The following is a 23,796-nucleotide window of genomic DNA, read 5'->3' as shown; positions in this document are numbered from 1 at the left end:
CCTATGTCTTACTCTCAGCCATGTTTCCTTTAAAAGACAACTGGTTGCTATGGAACATGACAATTGACATTTCATCTTTGACTAGTTGAAGTTCATATTTGTAATTTAAAAACTCCATACAGAAAGAGGAGGCATTTTCCAATGGGCACACTTATGGTGACAACTGACTAACAGAAAATTATTTCAGTGCTACTTGCTGAAATAGACTTACACTCTTACATTTTAACCACAAACATACAAGAGATCCGGTTGCAATGTGTAAGAATTGAATGTGTTGACAATACTTGCAAAATAGCAGAAAGCAAAAAAACATATTTTGTCAGATACAATGCTTTCAGTCATGTTTGCACTGTGATAACCTTAGTACATACGTTGTAATTGATCTACAATTTGATCTTTCTTAACCAATTTGATTCTGTAATATACTGACTGAAAAATGTTGTAAATTTTGAGAGTTACCCTAGCGACAGAAATAAAAAGTTTGCGAGCTTGCAGCTCTCATATAGCCTCATGTTTAAGGTATTATCCTACAGTAGTTTTTAAAAAGTGTTGTATTTGGAAATACTATTTCAATATATAAAAGTAATACTGTATATGTATACTAACCTAGTAAGCCAGCGTTAGGAAATCTCCATGAATCGTTATAGGATGAGTACTGTGGATGGCTGTATGGACTTCCAGAGAAATCACTTCCTAAAATTTAAAGAAAAAGATATTAATGTATATTTAGAGTAAACCAATCAAATTCTCATTTTACTTACTTGAGTACAGTCTTAAAGTTTAAATCAACAAACAAAACTATAGGGGTAATTTACTAAAGGGGTATAGGCTGTTCACTTTGCAAGGGAATTTTCTTTTAGCTTAGTGTATGAGGTGTAGCTCTGCTGACTTCCACCATTTAATCGTATGTAGACAAAAATGCTGTTTTTCTTTTTCTTGCATGTGATTAGGTTTTCTTTGGAAAGTGAATTTTTACTACATTCCTTAAGCTAAGGGAATATTTATTTGAAAAAGTGAAAATCTTGCAAAGTAAGTAGCCTATTTGCCTTTAGTAAATCAACCCCATAGTTACCATAACAACTATTGTAGGCCAGGGCTAGTGCAGCACTGCTATCATTTTTTATTCCTTTTTCTAATGTCTTCTTACAGCCTCTACATATTTGTGGTTAAATTCAGTGGAACTGTAGGCAAAAGGGGAGATATTGAGAGCAGCCCACACGCCATCTATAGCTCATGAAACACAAAACCAACAACTATATGAGATAATAAAACAAATTGTTACATTTTAAACAATTGTGTGATAATTAGCACCTTTAAATTCCCTACTTTCTTTGTTTTTGTATATTCTAAAATTAGAATGCAGTGTGCATTTGCAGGTGTGAATGCACCGTTATTTGAGCTCCATGTGATCCCCCTTTTTTTCAACTATAGATAAGGTCTAATGCAGTGTATCTCAACTCCAGTCCTCAAGGCGCCCCAACAGGTCATATTTTAAGACTTTCCATAATTTTGCACAGGTGATTTCACCAGTTTCACCACCTTAGTAATTACCATAGCTGTTTCATCTGAGGGAAATCTTGAAAAAAAAACAATTCGGGCGCCTTGAGGACTGGAGTTGAGAAACACTGGTCTAATGTAACCAAAAAAAAAAGTAAAATACAAAAGTTTTTAAAGTATTACTTGTTATTTATTTGCATCCTCCCTTAAAAAAAAACAAAAAGTTACTGTACACATGTCAATGAGGCAACATAAATGTATGCAAAACATATGTAAACCCCAATTAAGTGTAACTGTACAGAAAAATATAAGTCTATCCACTAAAAAGTCTAGAAATTAACAGAGCACACAGATATATATATACACATGTAATTAATACGCATAAATGATGTGTCAAGTATATACAAGTCTTACGATTACATTTATTTCATACATATGTTTTATTTTATTGTTTTATTTTTTACATTATTAAACCTTAAATTGAAGCTTAAAATCCACCTAACATCTTAAAAACTTTGTTGAAACCATGATTCAAAAGAAAAGCTTGTGTTTCACAATTTGATCAAGTCTTACTTCAGTACCAAATTTCCCCTCACTGACTGCTTCTGCAAACACACATCTCGGGTGATCTCTAGGGATACTCTACTGCCTGACAAGCTGAGACTTCCAATTCTCCAGTTTTTATGCCTGAGTAGTCAGACTGTCATCCTTATGCCGTATACACTAGCCAAAGACTGGAGGAGTCATTGAGCACCATCAACTAAGTATTTCTTCTAGCTTCATACTCCGTCTTTCTTCAATACACTATATATAGTCCATGTTAAGCCAATATATTGCTGGAAGTTGACAGTTGGGAATTACAGTACTCAGTAAAAAAGGATGTGTATTCTATTACCAGAAGTAAGAAAAACATACAATCCAAGCCACAACAGCAGAGTCCAAGGCAGCAAGTCACTCTCCACTTCCACTAAACATTTTCAACAGATGACGTGATGTTGACAGCAGTCTGGTTGCGCTATATACTGTACATGTATGTATATATGTATAGAGTATATATATATATATATATATATATATATATATATATATATATATATATATATTTGGGTTGCTAAAGATGGAAAGTAACCTCTTATCAACGCAAGTAAATAAGTAAAAAAGGACTATGGAGACTATTTGAGCTTATATCAATTCTCTAACTGCTCTCCCAACAAATGCCAGAATAACCAAAATTGCCAGACTGTTTAGCACACAATTTACATTTTCAACTGTAAAGGGGGAATTGATATTTTATATGTTTTGTTGTTTTTTTTTTTTAACAGATAAGTAAATAGCAATATATGGGGGATATTTATAAAAAAAAAATTCACAGAAGATATATACAACTTTCATACAGCATTCACACACTTTTCTGATTGAATTTAAATAGGAAAATGTGTGCAAATTGGGTGTAAATTGAATCACTCTTGTGTGAACACATTTATAAATATACCCCTATGGATGGTTCATTTACCAGACCTATGGAACAACCCCCCCTCCCCCCAATGTATGTGGCATTTGGATTTTAAGGTTGATGGCCTTAAAAAAAAAAAAAAGCACAGTACTATATGCATGGCTTGTAACAACCCCTGAAATTCACTAGTTGAGACATTGTAGTCTGAGAAAAGGGGTATGCCATTCAGGTCTTTGTGGGACTTCATAGAGCAGGTAGGGGTCACAAGTGGTAAATATACAGTAACATAGTATTATTTAACATTTATATGATAACAATAAAAATTATATACATACAGGATTTTTTAGCGCTGAAGATCAGGAAAGAACTGAAGTATATTTAAAATACATTTAAAATAATGAACATTTTACATTGCAGTTGGTAAATTCAACGATACTATATTGCAGCTGTAGCACCTCTGTAATTATTGATGTTAAATTTTCCTTTGGACCTATTACTGAAAATTATACTTTACATGAATTAATATGGCACATGTCAGCAGGATTTTTGTTTCGATGTTAGGCTTTTTGGCACTGTTGGTGGTTGACTTGGGGCTTTTAGCACCAGAAACATAAAATATGTTGCAATATTGTTTCTGACCTGTACCTATACATAAGCATTAAAAAATCATGTGCTTACCTATAAGGCTGCATTCACACTTTATTATTTTTAGGCATTTGTAATTATCTTTTGAAATCAATGGAAACTGCATGAAAGCTCTTTGCATTGCACTACTAAGGCATGTTTTTGCACATTCATGTGCACTTTAATGTGTGTTGCTTTGTACTAGGCTTTAATGCAAGTAAAACTTTTTCATGCACATTGATGCTTGTTACAATGCTTGTTGACATCCATTTAATGATTGTCCATTAATTTCAATTTATATGTGTGAATCCACCCTAACACTAGTTCTTCATTTACAATGTACCCACCCACTATTGTACTTAACTATTTGCCCCTAACTATGATAAGTGGCCTTACTGACCAATATATAAAGGAGGTAGCATGTGCAGGCAAGCATTTAACATGGCTAGGAAGTGTCAGCGATTGAACATTTGAGTGTTATGGGTTTTGGGAAGACTATCAACAGTATGAGCAGGAATATTTAGATGCCTGTATTTTAATACTTGGACTAATTTAGGTAGAATATACTAGTGATAGCGCTCCCTAAATCATAACCCTGACCCTAAAAATAATACTAATCTAACACCCAACAATAATTATGGTTTAAAGTGGTTCTAAAGGCTTAGGGATTTTTACTTAATTCTCTGCATTAAGGTTAAAAACCTTTCTGTGCTGCAGGCTCCCCCCAGCGCTGTGCCTGAGGGCAGATTGATAGAAGCAAAAACCATTGGCTTCTATTGCTGTCAATCAAATTTTGTGATGAGGTAGTTGTGACACAGACGAGCTACACTGTCTGTGTCCACAGACACAAGCAGTGCAGCTCCGAATTGATCCCACAGGTGTGCCACTATAAGAAGTGGATTTCTATGGTGGCACACCGAGAAAAGGAGAAGTTAGGAGTGGCGGCGTGGTATTCAAGAAGAGGAGGTTTTGGGGCTGCCCAGTGCAATTCTATTGCACAAAGCAGATAAGTATAATAAGTTTGTTTTTTAAAAAGAAAAAAAAGGGTTTACAATCACTTTAAAGCTATATATGTAACTTAACTAACAGTCTTGTGAAAAATCACTAATAGTACCCAGGTTTTAGGACTGATCTGCATGGCAGCATTACCATCATCATCATACCCATCAAATATTGAAGTAGTGAACTGAAGGCGCTGTTGTTCACTACTGTTTCCAGTTTCAATCTGTGATTAGCCAGTTTTGCTGGAGAATATATTTTGTTACCAATTTTTTCACTGGATTCCTTTAGGTTTGTTTAGATTATTAAGAATCCTGTTGTTACAATAGAAAAAATGGGCACTCATATGTATTGAGACAAGTTTGGAAAGAAAAAAAAGTTAAAAAAAAAACTGAGCACTTTAAACCACTGGCACAATAGAAGTGTTTCATCGTTATGCTTTATTTCTAAACTCACTGACTTTTGTAGCTTTTATGATAAAAAAAAATCTATATTTGCTATTTCTACTTTCATTGCAAATAAATCTTCTCCAAAACACCTACCCTGCATTGATGTGAATGCCCTTGTAGACACTAATTAAATAAAAGAGAAACCCTAAAAGCAATAATTATTACTTTGTGTTGCTTTCACTTTGTCTTTAGAAGGCTAAGTGTTCTTAGTACCAATTACCTTTATTTAAATTTACCTACATAGTGTATCCTTCTCAAATTTCCACCATTAGATGACACTGTATTTGCTTTCTAGCATTTCCTTTGTAAAAGTAATCATACGGACCATAAATTTCTGCAGCAATTTCCAATAACAATCATAATCTGGGGAGTTAAGCTATGCTTGACTGCATGGAGAATCAAGCTAAACACTGCACTTACAAACTACATTTATACCAGCAGCAGCTTGTATATTACATTAAAAAGTGCATAAAAGAATAGCTATTTAATGCACAAAAATCTTACATCTATAAAATGTGGTATTTGCTGTAAAGCATTGGATGAGTTATGCTAAAACATAAGATGCCAGCTGTGTCTATCCCTGCAATAAAACAAATGCTACAATAAACATTAAGTAACCGTTTCTACTGCCACTATACAACAATAAAAATATTATATGCATTTAAAACTATACATTAATAGCAACTACTATATATGAAATGCTGAAAATAAAGCCTGGAAGCATTTGTATGTGTTACAACTAATACTTAATTGCATTATTTTTGAATAATTGCTACATGTAATTTACATATAATGCAAAGATTATCTCCACTTTTTTATTTGCATATGTTCACAAATATTTAATCGTAAAGATTGGTACTCATAGCTTTTAGCTGGCTCAAGTCCAGTTCTGTTGAACAAAGTAAGTACTTAGATATCTAATACAGACCCTACCAGACACTCCCAAATGGACTGCCTTAAAGTGAAACTTAATGGTAGGATGAGTTAATTTCTTCTGAACAGTAGCCAATGGTTCCCCAGTTATATGGATTATATACTTTTGCTAAAAGCTTATCTGATGGCTAGATTTATTTTGTAGACCATATTATCATTTGGTGTATATGGTTAGATTTATTCTAGATTTACCGTGCTTCATTTGGAGCCTGTAATGTAAATTATCATATTTCTAAAATCTCTAGAAATGTTGAAGCAAAATAGTTCATAAAGGAGATTGGTTGGTTGGAAATGTGTTGAATGGTGGCTTATGATTATATGCATGTTTGTTATATAATTCTTCAAATTGATTATTTTCCTATGAAAAAGGAAAATTTAAGATGGGAGGTTCATGAATAGAACAAGTGTCAGTCAAATTCAATAGGATGGACATTTGTAAATTCTTTGCAGCTCATGCCAAGTGTGTTGTTCCGTTTTTACTTACACAAAGGCAGCATGTCTCATAAACCAATCTTTTACCTGCCACCTTTTGTAGAAACCTGTTAGCAGGATGTCATTCCTCAGGTACAAACCTCCTAACACAATAACAGAGCATGGTGTTTCCCATTTTCTGTGTGTATTTGGAGTTGCTTGAATCTTTAAAGAGCTGCTCAGAACCACAGTTCTGTAGAATTATGCTATGCAAGAGTTTCTGCTATCTTTCATTCCCAAAAGCCATATAATGCTGCTCAGAATTGCACAGGGTCAGATAGAAAAAAAACAGGTAGAGGTAAGGACTTCTAGAAATAGGGTCCATACAAGCATTCATCAAGAACATTGGAACAGAATGATATTCAAAGAATGTTATGTGCTGAACAGCAGCCCTACATTTTTCTTTTTTTTTCTAGCAGGGACCAGCAAACCTATTATAATGATCTGTAAACATCTTTAAAACAACTCCATTGTTCCATTCTTTCACTTTTTACATTTAGTTCAGTGTTTGATGTTTGGAGCCATACTCTCAGTAATGTAACAGTATTCAGGCCTGCATTTGGCTGCAAGGCCCGGGCACCGTACTGGCATGATTGTCCATACCCAGAAGCACCACAAAGTATTGCTGTCTGAAATAGCAGAAGGATCAGGGTAAATCCCTGGTAAGGTGAGAAATAAGGGGTCTGAGGTGCCCTTTCTAGAGACACAAACACTTTGCTCAGCCAACTAGAAAAAGTCACACTCTAATTTATTTACAGGAGATGGACATAAAGCAGAGCACCTCCAGATTTATTTAATGCTTTTAGCAGTTGAGTAACTTGTCATTAATTGCATTTGTAAGGATACAGCACACCACAGGTGATGACACTGGTGGCAAAGGAAGAGGAAAGGACAGGCTGGGCAAGGAGTCCTAGGTGACACAAAGACTATAAATGGCAATTGATCAAGTGGCTATGATGTACAGAAAATGAGTACCAGAGCAGGGTGACAATGAGGAGAAACATCATCTATGTATCACTTAGGGTTCATTCAGCCCTTCTGAACAGATTTGCACGTACTAGACTGTTCTGATCTTCGGGAAATGGCCTGCAAATGCCAGGTTTAAAAAAAATTACTGAGCCTAATGACTTACTCACATTCCCATATGGTAAATTACAGTGCCTATATCTCCAGTGTTTAGGTCACAGAGAGCCATCCATCTTTTGGTGAGAATCTGCCAAATAAAATACTCTGCTATTCAGTACCGACAGAGTAAGCAGCAAGATGCAGAGTTGTAACAAAAAACTAGCAGTGTAGCCCATTTACTCACTATGCTCAGATGTAGGTACAGACACCTGTTACCTGGGCAAGTGATCTGCAGTCAATTGAGAGGCCTTCCACTGTCAGAAACTGTGTGCGGGCAGTTGGGTCAGAGCCTAATAGCATGCAGTCTTTCCAAAAGAAACAGCTATTGTGAGAAACTCCTCCCCTTTTGCTACCAGAGTACTCCAATTCCAGTGGGGTGGTGCTTCAGCCTTGCATCCCTCCAGCTGGTCACCTGTGTTACCAGAGCTACCCTGACCTACACTGCAAGGGACACTGTCTATGAGGGTAATCACAAGTAGCTTTGTTCTTTATTGTTTTACTGAAGTAGTGATTCTCATCTTGCCTCTATGTTGTTGTAGAGACTGTGCTTTGCAGACAAATGATACTTATATTGAGCCACAGAGACATTGCTGTAAACCAAAATCCATGCAGCTTTGTGCAGCTTTCATATATTTGTGTGGCTTTCATTATTCTGCAGTGTATGCATAGTTTTTATTTTCATCCTGAATTTCATTACTGCTTCTAACTTTGCAACTGCTTAGTAAACTGAAGTAACAGTTATTCTCTGTCTAATCATTTGGCTGCTTACTCATTCTGTTAAAGGAGCCAGCACAGATGTTGCAGATGATTAGGGATGGAAAGGTGTTAAATATACAGTATCAAATAATCTAATAGTCTGACTGATTGGCTTTTTCCTATATGAGCAAGGAAGGCTTTAGACAACGGAAAACAGTTTATATAATTATGTTGTACATACAGTATACGAATCCGCGTTTAAGTCAAACTGGGACTTTTGAGTTTACATAATAAAAAACAAATTTCAAGGAGTGGAAACTTCATTTACGTTTCAACACACCCCCCTGCTACACTTATACACGTATCCCGCGTTTAACTAATGCCTGGATAGCTTCAGCATAGAAAGATTTGTCAGCACACCTGAACCATCCTACAACAGCCTGCTTTACTTCGTCATCAGTGCTGAAATGCTAACCTCCAAAGGAACTCTTTTAGGAGTCCAAACAGATGGAAATCACTCGGCGTGTGGTCCGGACTGTAAGGGTTTTTTGGCAGTGGTGAGTCCTCATGCTTCCACTGCTTTTATGCTCAATTTGATTCTGGAGCGAAGGGATGTGCCCAGGTTTTGTCACATGTACTGATGCAATCCAGAAAATCCTGGACTTCCCTGTCAAAACACTAATTTGACACAGTGCAGACTTTAACTCTTTTGTGCCGGTCAAAAGCAGACAGCTGTCTTGGTACCCTGCGTGTGCTAATTTTTGAAAATGCAAATGTTTGTGAATGAGTGTGTTCACCGTTCCCACAGAAAGATTCATCTCTTGTGCAATTTCACGACAGGTTATGCATCAATTATTCAGGATCAGACGTTCCATGCACTAAATGTTCACAGAAATGACTGTTGTAGGCTAGGAACCACCACAGCTGAGATTGTCATTGATGGACGGACTGCCATCTTTGAAATGTATGTCTCATCACCGTACTGTGCTTAAAGTCTTCTGTAGATATCCACAGGTTTTATGCCTTTGTTTACAAAAATGTAATCACCACACGCTGTTCCATGCACGCACTAACACCGTTGCCTGCTATCTTGATTAACGGCCCCACGTCATCTGCACCATCTATCAATAATAGGACATACTTGCCACTTACTACTGTGCATAGTACTGCCACGTTAGCATTCCTTTTTGTAACTGTAAAATTAAAAGTCCCAGTTTGACTTGAACACCCCTTGCAAACAGATGCCATTATTGGGTGTGGAGAATGATGAATCCCCTATACCACTCAAAGGCACACACATGGTTCCTCCAGCAGCAATACAGCAGAAAATAACTTATATGATTTGTCAATACACTATTCCCAACAAGAAGTACATACTGGCTTGAGTTTAAACCTTTTTATGTGTACAGAACTGGAAAATTGCAAAATATGCCATTGACTTGACATTTTTATAATGTGGCGATAGTAGCTTTTTTACTGTCTTTTTGGGATGAACAGACTCAAATGCTATTTGTTCAGACAGCAAGAGTCCACACAGATTTTAACTGCATCAAAGCATCACATGAACATAGGCAGTATTTCCAGCTTCCAAAACACCATTTTGAAGGCAGCTGCTTCCTTGATAGAGGATGGCAACATTTTTACATATTTAGGCCTGAATAGGCCAGCTTTTTAGCAAACTCAGGGGTATGAATTCCATTCTTTCATAACAAACTAGCTTTCCCTGTGCTTTTCTCCCAACAGATACAACCAATTACAAATACCGTCAGTTCTAAAACAGACTATGTTTAGAAAAGCATGGTGTTCTAACAAAACAAAAGTTTTAATAGTACCTCACTGTGCAGCAGCTGTTAATGCAGAGGATGTCAGAAGTGACAAACGAGGTGCGGGTTATGTTGCACATACCTTGCTGTGAATTTGCCAGGCTAGTTGTGACCTGTGTTGCCTTAAATAAAAATTTAATGTTGCTTTCAACATATTTTGTGATATACTTCAAGGGTCTTTGTAATGAGGTATGAAGAAAATGTTTACTTTTCTGTATTCTAACTGAATATGGCAAAAATGTAATGAAAAGCTGACATAATCAAAGAACTATGCAGGTAAATTTAAGAATCTCTCAATGTAAAATGTATAACCTATAAATTATACCTGGTTATCTTTTTTTTTATAATAAATGCTAGTTATCTGTCTGCTATTTTTATCTGATCACTGAAAACCCACTACATTTGAAACTGTGCTCCCAATATTTATTCCAAGGGCAAGCAGAGGTTGAAAATAAGTTATTTTGACATTCACTTCTTTAACCACTTGCCAACCGGCTCCCACCTATATACGGCGGCAAAGTTGCGCGGGTGCGCAAAACGGCCTACCATACATCATTCCATCATCGGCGGATGTTGGCATGTACCCGCAGTTACCACAGACTCGATGTCCACCAATGGTCTGCGATCATGGCACGGAGAGGCAGAACAAGGCATTTCCCTGTTCTGCCTAGCAACATGACAGGGATCTACCGCTTCCAGTGATCCGGAGCAGTGATCTCTGTCATATTCTAGGGAACCTATCCCCCTTACAGTTAGAACACGCTAAAGGGAACACACTTGACCCCTTGATCTTCCCCTAGTGTTTAACCCCTTCCCTGACAGTGACATTTACACAGTAATTAGTGCATTTTTATAGCACTGATCGCTGTATAAATGTCAATGGTCCCAAAATAGTGTCAAACGTGTCCGATCTGTCCGTCGCAATGTCACGGTCATGATAAGAAATCACAGAAATTACTAATAAGAAAAAAAATAATAATAAAGATGCTATAAATCTATCCCCTATTTTGTAGACACGATAACTTTTGCGCAAACCAATCAATATACGCTTATTGTGATTTTTTTTTACCAAAAAGATGTGGAATACATATTGGCCTAAACTGAGGTTAAAACTTGTTTTTTTATATATTTTTTTTGGGGGGGGGGGATATTTATTATAGCAAAAAGTTAAAAATATAGCTTTTTTTCAAAATTGTTGCTCTTCTTTTGTTTATAGCACAAAAAATAAAAACCACAGAAGTGATCAAATACCACCAAAAGAAAGCTCTATTTGTGGAAATAAAGAACATCAGTTTTGTTCAGGTACAACATTGCATGACTGCGCAATTGTCAGTTAAAGCGATGCAGTGCCCTATCACAAAAAAGGCCTTGGTCAAGAAGGGGGTGAATCTTTTTGGGGCTGAAGTGGTTAAAAAAAAAACATTTTAATTTGTTTAAAGTCCACTTCTATGCCAAAACTTTTTTTTTCTGTTATGAAGTATGAAGAAGGGTTAAATAGTCTATCAGATGTTAAATAGTCCTTACCTATACCTATATAGTTCCTTTCACCTTTCACTAGGGCAGGATCCAGGGGGAAATAATTTCAGCAGAGACACAAGCAGCAACCCAAATATTTATTTTGGTAGAAAAAGAAAGAGTTAGAATCTTTGCCAGGGTTTTATTACTATCTGCATTCATATTAGGAAGTTTTGCCCTATTGTCTTGCTTCAATGACACTGATGGTAACAAAATGTCACTGAGGAAGTCACCTCACTAAAAACACAGATACGTAATTAAAACTGGATAGAGGTTCTAGCTCCTTTTATAGTCTACAGAAAAATAAAACCACACCTAAAATATTTGGATGAAGTTGAGTTTTGTCTAGGAGCACCTACCACAAGCTGTCTGCTATAATATTCATTACATGTAAACCCACATCTGTACACCCATACACGTGCCTAATGAAAGTTCTTTATTGGCCTATTAGGGTGCCCCCTTTAGACAAGAGAGATGAAGACAGTACATTTACTTTCAGAAATGTTTTAATATTTGACAAGTTCACCTTGGCTGCAAAATGGAATGATAATTTTACACTAACCCCCTAAGAATTCCTGTTATGGAGCAGCAATGAACACCGAAGCTCAGGATGAATGTGCAGAGACCAAATGGTATTTCATTCTAGGCTTTGTTTGGAGAGGCCTAACTCATGTAGGCTTACCCAAAAGGCAAGTCTGTGGATAATTGAAATATACAAAGAGTTCTAACACATAAGAAATGTGTAAGATTTTCATTTACTGTAGTTTAGTTAGGAAATGTTTTCAATCAGTTGCTTATAGGTTAATGCATTTTGTACATTTCAATGATCCTTTGCACTTTTGCAGTGAAAATCTGTTTGAGTCTTTTGCAGGCACCATTATTTGGTGCTATAATTCAAATTAGTTCATTGGTGCATCTTTGTGTGTCTCTGGGCGCACAAAGGATTGTTCATAAGTAGGATCATATGCTAAGAAGCTAACAGACCTGTCCATTTATGGCTTGTTTAAGTGACAGCACAGTTTGACAAAGGTTGCTGCATCATCCAAAACTGTTGGCTGATGGATGGACAGATAGTCCTGACCCTAAGTGGAACCCTTCAGCCGCCGAGCATGTTTAATATAAATAAAATACACACAAAACATTTTCCTATTTTATTCTTGACAGCACCATGACACTGCTACAATATATATTGTTGACTGGGGTGGGGAACTTTAGGTTTTTATGTTTAAATGCAATCTTAAGTTTCAAAATATTTATATAGTAATAAAGAAAATAAATGGAAAATTAAGAAATGCCAATTTTTTGGTGAATCAAAAAAAACACTATTGTCGAGTTTTAAAAGCTGTTGTATCTCAACACAAGCTTTAATATCATTTTCATGTATTCCATCAGTGGCAGACAGTGGCTATATAACTAAAGCTACTAATACATTGGGGAGAAAGCTGAAAAAACGGAGGGTCAATTTATTTAACTGCACAACAATACCCTCATGTAGAGATAACAACACTCACATACTTGACTGATACAAGCTGAGCTGTCATTCATAAAGTGTCCCCTGCGGCTTCTCTAGATGAGAATCCTGAAGGGTGGGTTTTCTGGGCCACTTCTGTCAGAATCTCAAAGGAAACATGGCAGTGAATATGGGTCTGACAGCTCGGCTGCTGAATTAGGACCATTTGCATGCTAATTTTCACTGTGCTTAGCTTGCTGGCAGATCTGGAGCAAGGAACAGCCTTTGCATGTTTAGAACAATGCTTGACTGATCTAGCTGTGTTAACGAGCAAATTATGGTAATTTTGTTATTACAAATGCATAGAAATTTCCGAAGAGTGGAGAAATGCACTGTTATTCTGCTTTTCTTTCCTCACTCTTCGCACAGGACCTTCTGTTTATACTTACTGTACTTCGCTTGACTACTTTATGTTTAGGTGAACACAATGTATCACTTCACTTTCACTTTTTTTTTTCCTTGGAAGATGAAAGTTCTACAAGTAATGCAGATTTTTGTGTGTCTTTGTTTTTATTTATCCACAAATGGTGTTTTTGCCAGTGAAAAGCAATAGAATAGATTAGTGTTTTTCAACCTGTTTTCAGTCAAGGCACCCTTTAAAATTATAGACAATTTTAAGGCACCCTTTAAAATTACGGACAGTCTCGAGGTGCCCCATTCTAAAATGTAAAAACTATTCTAATAGTTTTACATAATGCAGCAACAGCCACATGTAGGACACCCGATGTTAGAGGTGATCTATTCCTCCAAAGCAAATACAGGCATATTCCACTTTTAAGTACACAATGGGGTTTATTTACTAAAGTTGGAAAGTGCAAAATCAGCCTCACTTCTGCATAGAAACCAATGAGCTTCTAACCCCAGCTTGTTCAATGAAGCTTTGGTAATAAAACCTAGAAGCTCATTGGTTTCTATGCAGAAGTGAGCCTGATTTTGCACTTTCCAGCTTTAGTAAATAAACCCCATTGTGTACTTAAAAGCGGGGTATGCCTGTACACTTTTGCACACTGGCATTCACTAGTATTACTATGTTTCCATTCTCCCTCAATTTCTCTCTATCAGTCAGCGAATGTGACCCAAGTGCTGAGGGAGAGGAGAAGAGGAGGATCAGACAAGGATGCTGCGGAGGCAACGGACATCGTCCTTATCAATTGATGACATCATTGGCTTTTAGGATGCCAGTGTCTAGAAAGTCATAACGGTGCATAATGAAAAGTGCTGACTTGTATACAATTTTTTTGTTTTCAAATCTATTGAATTTTTAAGTACAAAAACAAGTACAGTAAAAACAACACTTAGACAATACATTAGATGAACATGTGTTGCCCACGCAGGGGACATATATTCATAAAATGTGGTATAGTTGCTGTAGAAAAAGAGCAGCAACAGAGTGGAGAGGTGTGACTGCAAAAACCTGCACCGCTAGGTGCCACAACCTAATCTATGAAATCATAGCTGGCTCAGTTTCCCTCACATAACACAAAACAGCTGGGAGTTCAAATAAACTTCTCTAGGCCTTTTTGTCATTTAATGTCTAGGAAGCCGTAGCAGGATCTGCCAAGCACTTGGCCCACACTTTATTGTGTTTTGCAGGGCATCCCCTGTTTGCATATGTATCTTTATATAATGAAAGATTATTGGTGATGAAACGTTTCCAGAAGGGAATAGAAGGGGGTCCTGTTTCTTCCAATGCAAGGTAATAACTTCTCTTTCATAAAAAAGAAGGCTAACAAGTGTTTTTTTCCACTCTGGTATGTAGAAGATTATCAAGCCTAATATACAGTATCTCACAAAAGTGAGTACAACCTCACAATTTTGTAAATATTTTATTATATCTTTTCATGTGACAACACTGAAGAAATTATACTTTGCTACAATGTAAAGTAGTGAATGTACAGTTTGTATAACAGTGTAAATTTGCTGCCCCTCAAAATAACTTAACACAAAGCCATTAATGTCTAAGCCACTGGCAACAAAAGTGAGTACACCCCTAAGTGAAAACGTCCAAATTGGGCCCAAAGTGCCAATATTTTGTGTGGCCACCATTATTTTCCAGCACTGCCTTAACCATCTTGGGCATGGAGTTCACCAGAGCTCCACAGGTTGCCACTGGAGTCCTCTTCCACTCTTCTATGATGACATTGTGGAGCTGGTGGATGTTAAAGACCTTGCGCTCCTCCACCTTCCATTTGAGGTTGACCCACAGATGCTCAATAGGGTTTAGGTCTGAAGATATGCTTGGGCAGTCCATCACCTTTACCCTCAGCTTCTTTAGCAAGGCAGTGTTCATCTTGGAGCTGTGTTTGGGATCCTTATCATGTTATAATACTGACCTGCAGGCCAGTCTCCGACGGGAGGGGATCATGCTTTGCTTCAGTATGTCACAGTAAGTTGGCATTCATGTTTCCCTGAATGAACTGTAGTTCTCAAGTGCTGGCAGCACTCATGCAGCCCCAGACCATGACACTCCCATTTGTCTTTGTACTCCTCAGCTGGTTGCCGCCACACATGCGTGACATCATCTGAATCAAATAAGATTATCTTGGTCTTATCAGACCACAGGAAATGGTTCCAATAATCCATGTCCTTAGTCTGCTTGTCAAACTGAGGCCTTTCTTGTGCGTCATCTTTATAAGAGACTTCCTTCTGGGACTACAGTGTGCGGCATATGGTCTGAGCACTGACAGGCTGACCCCCCACCCCTTCAACCTCTGCAGCAATGGTGGCAGCACTCATACATTTATTTCCCAAAGACAACCTCTGGATAGGACGCTGAGCATGTGCACTCAACTTTTTTGATCGACCATGGTCAGGCCTGTTCTGAGAGGAACCTGTCCTGCTAAACTGTTGTATGGTCTTAGCCACCATACTGCAGCTCAGTTTCAGGGTCTCTGCAATCTTCTTATAGCCTAGACCACTTTTATGTAGAACAATTCTTTTTTTCAGATCCTCAGAGAGTTCTTTGCCATGAGGTGTTACGTTGAACTTCCAGTGACCAGTATGAGAAGGTGAGAGTGATAACACCAAATTTAACACACCTGTTCCCCATTCACACCTGAGACCTTGTAACACTAACAAGTCACATGACACCGGGGAGGGAAAATGGCTAATTGAACCCAATTTGGACATTTTCACTTAGGGGTGTACTCACTTTTGTTGCCAGTGGTTTAGACATTAATGGCTACGTGTTTAGTTATTTTGAGGGAACAGTAAATTTACACTGTTATACAAGCTGTACACTCACTACTTTACATTGTACCAAAGTGTCATTTCTTCAATGTTGTCACATGAAAAGCTTTAATAAAATATTTACAAAATGTGAGGGATATACTCACTTTTGTGAGATACTGTACAGACTGCAATGGCTTGCGGGATCATAATTGATGTGTAGTTATTAATGATGGTTAGCACCTCTGCCCAAAAAGCTGTGATCTTAGAACTCAAACAAAAGATGTGGGAGTAATCACCCTGGGAATCACCACATCTCCAGCACACTGAAGAGTGAAAGGAATTCATTATATGTAGCCTAGAAGGGTTAAAATAAACTCTCTGTACTATTTTAAATTGAATTAATCTATCACGCAAAGAAACTAGTGTTTTGAATGGTAGGTCCTACATGTCATCCCAATCATCATTGTCTAAATGTGATGCATCCTTTAACCATTTCCCCGGTAGTTTGTCTAATGGAGGTAAGGCAGCCAACACCAGGTGGGCATAGATGCGCGATGTAGGTTTTTCAGTACCTTCGGTTCTAAGCAATTGTTCAAGGTCTGATTCTACTATCCTCAACGAGGCCCATGGAAATTGGCTATGGAAGGTGTTGGAGAGTTGTCTATAACTAAAATTGTGTGTAAGAGGTACATTAACTGCTTCAGGCCCGGAAGATTTTACCCTCTTCCTGACCAGAACACTTTTTGCGATTCGGCACTGCGACGCTTTAACTGACAATTGCATGGCAATGCGACATTAACCAAAACAAAATTGATGTTCTGTTTTTTCCCCACAAATGGAGCTTTCTTTTGGTGGTATTTGATAACCATTGCAGTTTTTATCTTTTGCGCTATAAAAAAAAGAGCGACAATTTTGAAAAAAAAGCAATATTTTTTACTTTTTACTATAATAAATATCCCCCAAAAATATATAAAAAAACATTTTTTCCTCAGTTTAGGCTGAAATGTATTCTTCTACATTTAAAAATAAATAAATCACAATAAGCGTATATTTATTGGTTTGCGCAAAAGTTATAGCGTCTACAAAATAGAGGATACATTTATGCCATTTTTATTATTATTTTTATTTTATTAGTAATGGCGGGGATCTGCAATTTTTATCACAACTGCGACATTATGGCGGACAGATCGAACACTTTTGACACTATTTTGGGGCCATTGTCATTTATACAGTGATCAGTGCTATAAAAATGTACTGATTACTGTATAAGCGACACTGGCAGGGAAGGGGTTAAACTCTAGGAGGCGATCAAGGGGTTAAGTGTGTTCTAGGGAGTGATTCTAACTGTGGGGGGATGGGCTACCACTGACATGACAGTGATCACTGCTCCCGATGACAGGGAGCAGTAGATCCCTGCATTGTCACTAGGCAGAAACAGGGACGCTTACGTCCATTAGCTCCAGGCAGCCTATTTAAACCTGACTGTTACAGGTGAACTTTGCTATCTGCTCTACAGTGTTCCCTGTATTTTCTTGTCTACCATATCTGATATCTGTTGGAAAGGGCAGGGAAGGGGTTAAACACTAGGGGCGATCAAGGGGTTAAGTGTGTCCTAGGGAGTGATTTTAACTGTGGGGGGGTGGGCTACCATTGACATGACAGTGATCCCTGCTCCCGATGACAGGGAGCAGTAGATCCCTGTCATGTCACTAGGCAGAAATAGGGACGCACATGTCCATTAGTGCCAGGCAGGCTATTTAAACCTGACTGTTACAGGTGAACTTTGCTATCTGCTCTACAGTGTTCCCTGTATTTTCTTGTCTACCATATCTGATATCTGTTGGAAAGGGCAGGGAAGGGGTTAAACACTAGGGGCGATCAAGGGGTTAAGTGTGTCCTAGGGAGTGATTTTAACTGTGGGGGGGTGGGCTACCATTGACATGACAGTGATCCCTGCTCCCGATGACAGGGAGCAGTAGATCCCTGTCATGTCACTAGGCAGAAATAGGGACGCACATGTCCATTAGTGCCAGGCAGGCTATTTAAACCTGACTGTTACAGGTGAACTTTGCTGTCTGCTCTACAGTGCTCCCTGTGTGTTCTTGCCTACCATATCTGATATCTGTTCCATTGTGACCCAGCTTGCTTCCTGACATTCCTGCTTTCTGCCTGCATCTGACTCCAGCTTGTTCCTCACTCCTCACCTGCCTGCTCCTTTTGCTACTTCGCTGCCAGCTCGTTACCAACCCGGCCTGTGTCCTGACTCCGCTCCAGTCTCCCCATCTATACTGACGTGTCTGCCTATGTATGATCCGGGCTACCTATACCTGCCCTCTCTTCCGCCTTGGAAGGGGTCCCCTTTCCTGATGCAGCTGCATCAGCTCCTCTGCCTATGGTGTTCCAGTGCCAGCTTGTTCCAAGTTTCTGCTTGCTGTTGTTCCTGGACTCTTGCGATACATTTAATTTTGTATTTAGTCCATACGGTGGGCTCTGGTAGCATAAAGACATGAGTTAAGGAGGGGTTCTTCCAGAGAGGTGCACTGGGCACCCTGGTTGAAAAAGGCTGGAATAGATTAAATATATTTGTAATTGCCAGGGTTTAAATATTTAAAGAGGTTGTATACCCTCAGTAAAAAAATAATGTTAAAAAAAACCCTGTAAGGCAAAGGCATAATAAACTAGTATGCACTACATACTACCTCATTAGGAAACTGTACAGGTTTAGGAGATATTAATTGTACCTACATGTAAGCCTTATTATAGTCAGCCAGAAAGAAAGCAGCCAGAATGAAAGCATAGGGTATCAGAGGACAACATAATCTATGTGATGAAACATACGTTGACCCTCTGTATACAACATTTTGGTGAAAGGAAATGGGAAAACCTGACATACTGAATTATTGGCAACATGGGGTGCACAGATGTTAAAGTGTATGTAAACCTCAAATCTACTTTTCAGTATGTTTACTGTATGCAGATTTCTTAAGTAACTTTTTTTTTCAATTTGTTGCAAGGTTTCTTACCTGGGGATCATGTCAATATGGGAATGAGTCGATTGGCTTTGAACTTGTGGCAAATTAATCAGTTTGACATGCTTCTAAGATCATTCAGAATTCATTATTTTTCTTGGGCAATATTCGTTTGGACAAAATTTTTCTGAATCTGTTTCATATTTGGAGATCCTACTAGTAACATCACTTCCTGGTTGCACATCCCAAAATGCACACTGTCTGTGTTCACTGTGCATCCCTGTGCAGGTAAACACATCTAAAATGTAGTATGCCCACATGAACAAGGCCTTAAAGCGGGAGTCCCACAAAAAAAAAATTTTTAATAGTCAGCAGCTACAAATACTGCAGCTGCTGAATTTTAAAATAAGGACACTCACCTCTCCCAGGGTCCAGCAACGTTGGCAACCGTGGCCAAACCGTCCCTCAGTGTTTGGATGCTGCTGCCATCATCTTCGGTAAGGGAATCAGGAAATGAAGCCTTGCGGCTTCAATTCACGGTTCCCTACTGCGCACGCGTGAGTCACGCAGCGCAATTCGAATGGTCTCTGCTGTCTCTGGGACCCATGTGTGTCCCAGCAGACAGCGTGGATGGACAGGAAGAGGCATAGACTCCCGTCTTAGACAGGTATCTGCACCCCCCTCCCCCCTGAAAGGTGCCAAATGTGACATTGGAGGGGAGGAGAGTACTTACTATGTGGGTTATAGGGCCACTGATGATCTTTCTGATTGCCATTTCTTCTGCTAGAAGAGTATCGGAACTAGGGGTTCTGTCTTGTAAAGAACCATATTTGATCATGCATAAGGATGAGGCGGCTTTATGTCCTCATCCTGAATTCCTACCAAAAGTGGTAACAGGTTTTCATTTAAACCAAGATATTATTCTTCCTTCTTTCTCCCAGAGCCTCAATCTAGGGAAGAGAAGGCACTACATTCCCTTGATGTAGTAAGAGCGATCAGAGTCTATTTAAAGGCGACCGCTCAGGTTCGCAAAACACATGTTTTTTTGTACTGCCAGAAGGTCCAAAAATGTGGACAGGCAGTGTCAAAATCCACTATTTTCCAAATAGATTCGTCAAGTGATTGTTCAAGCTTCAGATTAAAGAAGAAATTCTTCCTTCCTTCTTATGTTAGAGCACACTCATCCAGGGCGATTAGTGCCTCTTGGGTGGTGCATCATCAGGCCTCTATGGCTCAGATATGTAAGGCCATGACTTAGTCTTGGTTCATAAGTTTATCAGATTTTGTCAAATCAATATTAAAGTTCATGAGGATATTGCCTTTGGGTGCAGTATGCTGCAGGCTGCAGTCCTCTGGCCTCCTGTTTTTTGTTGAGTCTGTTTTGTGTCTGTTTTGTTGTGAACCAGGAAGTGCTGTTACTGGCAGAATCTCCAAATATAAAACAGATTCACAAAGTTTACCTAAAAAAATATTGCCCAAGAAAACTGTATAAACTGAGGTAAGATGTCAAACACACCAAAAATTGATTTTGAGTTTATTTACACTTTACAAGTTGTGATATAATTTACTAAAATATGTCATTTTATTTATAACTATTTTACCTATTTTAGAGAAACAGTACATTTACTTTATATTACATATATATATGTAAAGCACTGTATAAATTGTCACATGCTATATAAGTACCTGTAATAAATAAATAAATTACATCTATCAAATATGCTTGCTTCCCTTGGAAAAAACACTTCAGTTTCTTGTACCAACATGTGGCACTTGGTTCTGACAGATCGATGCAGTTTAAGTGTTTTCATAACTCCTATTTGCAGTGTAATTTCAAAATTATTTGATTTTTGATCTAGCGAATAAACTAGATGAACTCCTAGGCTAAAGCTAATGCTTTTCCATAAAATTTACCAATAGCAGTGCACATGAGTCATTTAAATCTCTATAAATAAGACTGATGCATGCAGCATCTTTGAACTCCTATTCAATTAGAAGAATGTATTCAAACATGCCCTCAATAGATAAATAATAGTAGCTGCAAAATGAGTTGTTGAATGGTTTAGAGACTACTTTATTTAATAATTAAACATTAACCTGGTTGCCTAAAGCAAAATGCTTAATTTTGACTGCTAAAGACAGTCTTTGATACTACTGATATCTAATGTATAAAAATAAAGACATTTTATTGCACTTGCACAAACATGTGGCTTGACTAGAGAGCTTTTATATTACAAACTTAGCATTGTTCAGCAATGCAAGGGTCAGAAAAGCCAGATACAAAAAAAAATTATCATTTACATTTGTTATTTAACTTAGCTTCACCTTTATTTAAAATAATGACATGTATTATTGCATACAAACCAGTCTAAGTACCCAGATCTGTCCTTATATCATCCTCTGTCTCTTGGACAGCTATTTTGTGGCATATGAGTGTTGAACTTTGTGGCGATTTGTTGAAACGTTATATGCAACATGTGGTCCTGAAGGCTGCTCACCAACCCTCATGGCATCTTGCTGAACCCCAATGCCCCGTACACATGATTGGAAATTCCGCCAGCAAAAGTCCGATGAGAGCTTTTAGTCGGAAAATGTGATTGTGTGTATGCTCCATCAGACTTTTGCTGGTGGAATTTTGGCCAGCAAAAGATTGAGAGCATGTTCTCAATTTTTTCGGTCGTAAAAAGTTCAGTTCGGAAATTCCAATCGTCTGTACAAATTTGACGCATGCTCGGAAGCATTGAACTTAATTTTCTCGGCTCATCATAGTGTTGTACGTCACCGCGTTCTTGACGGTTGAAAGTTCAGAGAACCTTTGTGTGATCGTGTGTATGCAAGACAGCTTAAGCGGAATCCAGTCGAAATTCTGCCGGAAAAGCCATCAGAGCTTTTTCCGATTAAAATTCTGATTGTGTGTACACTGTACAAGGGGATTGCTTAGCAAATTGAAAACATGGGAGAGCCAAACTTGTTTAAACAATCTATAAAAGATTTTATTCTGCAGCAAAATACTACGCATTTCATAAAATATTTTATTCTGCAAAAAAATGTATTCTTTCCCAAAACATGATATTGTTGCAGGATAAAACCTTTTATGGACTGTAAAAACTAGTGCGATGCTCCCATCATTCCAGTTCTTTTAGTAATCCTTTCAACAGCAGCAGACTTGGAGAAGCAGGAGCACCATAAGGAGGTAATCAGGTCCTGCTACATGCTCTTGAGCTGAAAGTGGTTGATTTACTAAACCTGGAGATTGCAAAATCTTGTGCATGGTAGCCAATCAAGCTTCTAACTTCAACTTGTTCAATTACGTTTTTACAAAAAAAAAAAAACTGGAAGCTGATTGATTTCTATGCAGAACTGCACCAGATTGTGCACTGTGCACTCTCCAATTTAAGTAAATCAACCCCAAAGTGTGTTGATCCATATATTTTCTGTTGCTTCTTTTCTGTCCAATCAGCAACCTGCAGTGGTGACCTCAATGTAATGTTTAATTCTTAAGAAAATTGTGTCATTCACCTAGCTGTGCTGTCTAGCAGAGGTGTTTGAAACACAAACCTTAAATCTTTTGACTGATTAGACAGTTAACATATGTAGCTAGTGTATTATTTTCCCTTTTGGGTGCATTTCAAAACAGAAAATAAAATGAGAATTATTAAAATTAAGTAAGATTCCCAAGTTTGTTTCAGAAAAAGCTTTGCAGTACTCTAATAAATCAAGCAGCATCCATGTGATTTGTAGCAAAAGGTTTTCTATTCAATATTTTTAAACCGATTTGCAATTCATCATATTTTGTACATGTGTTACTGAATACTCACCAGGCACCATTCCTGTCAACGTTGGAGCAGAATAGCTGCCCTGTCCGGCAGGGGGGACGTGCGGAGGGTACCCAGGGAGGGTTGTGCTTGCCAAATCACGACCTAGAGAATGAAACACAGCAAATCACCATGCGAAGTCTCACAAATGCCAAGCATGTTTTTACATCTCCCTGAGAGCTGTGAGCCCTGCCAATGCATTTGTCATCACTGCACAGTGTGAATATCAGGATATCTTGATATACTTGGCAGGAGAAGACATTATTTTTGTGCTCTGCAATATTGTTGAAAATGTGTTATAGGGGGTGCATGAGAAAAAGATAATTGGAAAAAATACATTAAACTGCATGCTAGAATGAGAGTCTGCAAAACACATACTTTTCAGATTGTTTACCAAACGCCATCCTGAAATTGAAACTGAGAGCTTGCATTGGTTTTACTGAAAAACATTTGAAAGCTGTTTGGAAAAAAAAGGGATGAAATACATTTAAAAGCAAACACACAACTGAATTTGCCTTACCAGTGTACTTTTTGTATATTACTCTTAATAATATTTTGCCTAAGCATAAATAATACATTATTGACATCTGACTGTTCGTGGTCTCAGGCGATCCCAGGGCAAAAATATCACTGAAATTTAAAAACCTTGTCTCTTCAGCATTGGTAACCCAGGGTTAGGTCAGAAATGGAGGTATCTCCATCCAGCTTACTGTTCACCATTTCATTGCATACACAAACATTCCTGA

At 38.0% G+C, this 23,796-nt stretch overlaps 1 protein-coding gene across 3 annotated transcripts in view; it reads right to left on the bottom strand.

Annotated features, from left to right (window-relative positions):
- PAX5 (paired box 5) overlaps window positions 1-23,796 on the bottom strand; it is a 322,505-nt gene that overhangs the window by 19,368 nt on the left and 279,341 nt on the right. For all 3 annotated transcript variants that reach the window (XM_077475368.1, XM_077475371.1, XM_077475370.1), the window contains 2 exons: window positions 23,054-23,155; window positions 607-693 (listed from right to left, as the gene is read on the bottom strand). In XM_077475368.1, coding sequence (XP_077331494.1) covers window positions 607-693; window positions 23,054-23,155 — 189 coding nt within the window. The remainder of the gene's footprint in view (window positions 1-606; window positions 694-23,053; window positions 23,156-23,796) is intronic.

The sequence above is a fragment of the Lithobates pipiens genome, unplaced genomic scaffold (assembly GCF_037356315.1).
Source record: "Lithobates pipiens isolate NorthernLeopardFrog02 unplaced genomic scaffold, aLitPip1_a1.2 Scaffold_13, whole genome shotgun sequence".
In the NCBI taxonomy this organism is placed as follows: domain Eukaryota; kingdom Metazoa; phylum Chordata; class Amphibia; order Anura; family Ranidae; genus Lithobates; species Lithobates pipiens.
The sequence above is the reverse complement of the archived record's forward strand: the minus strand, read 5'-3'. Positions and strand labels throughout refer to the sequence as shown.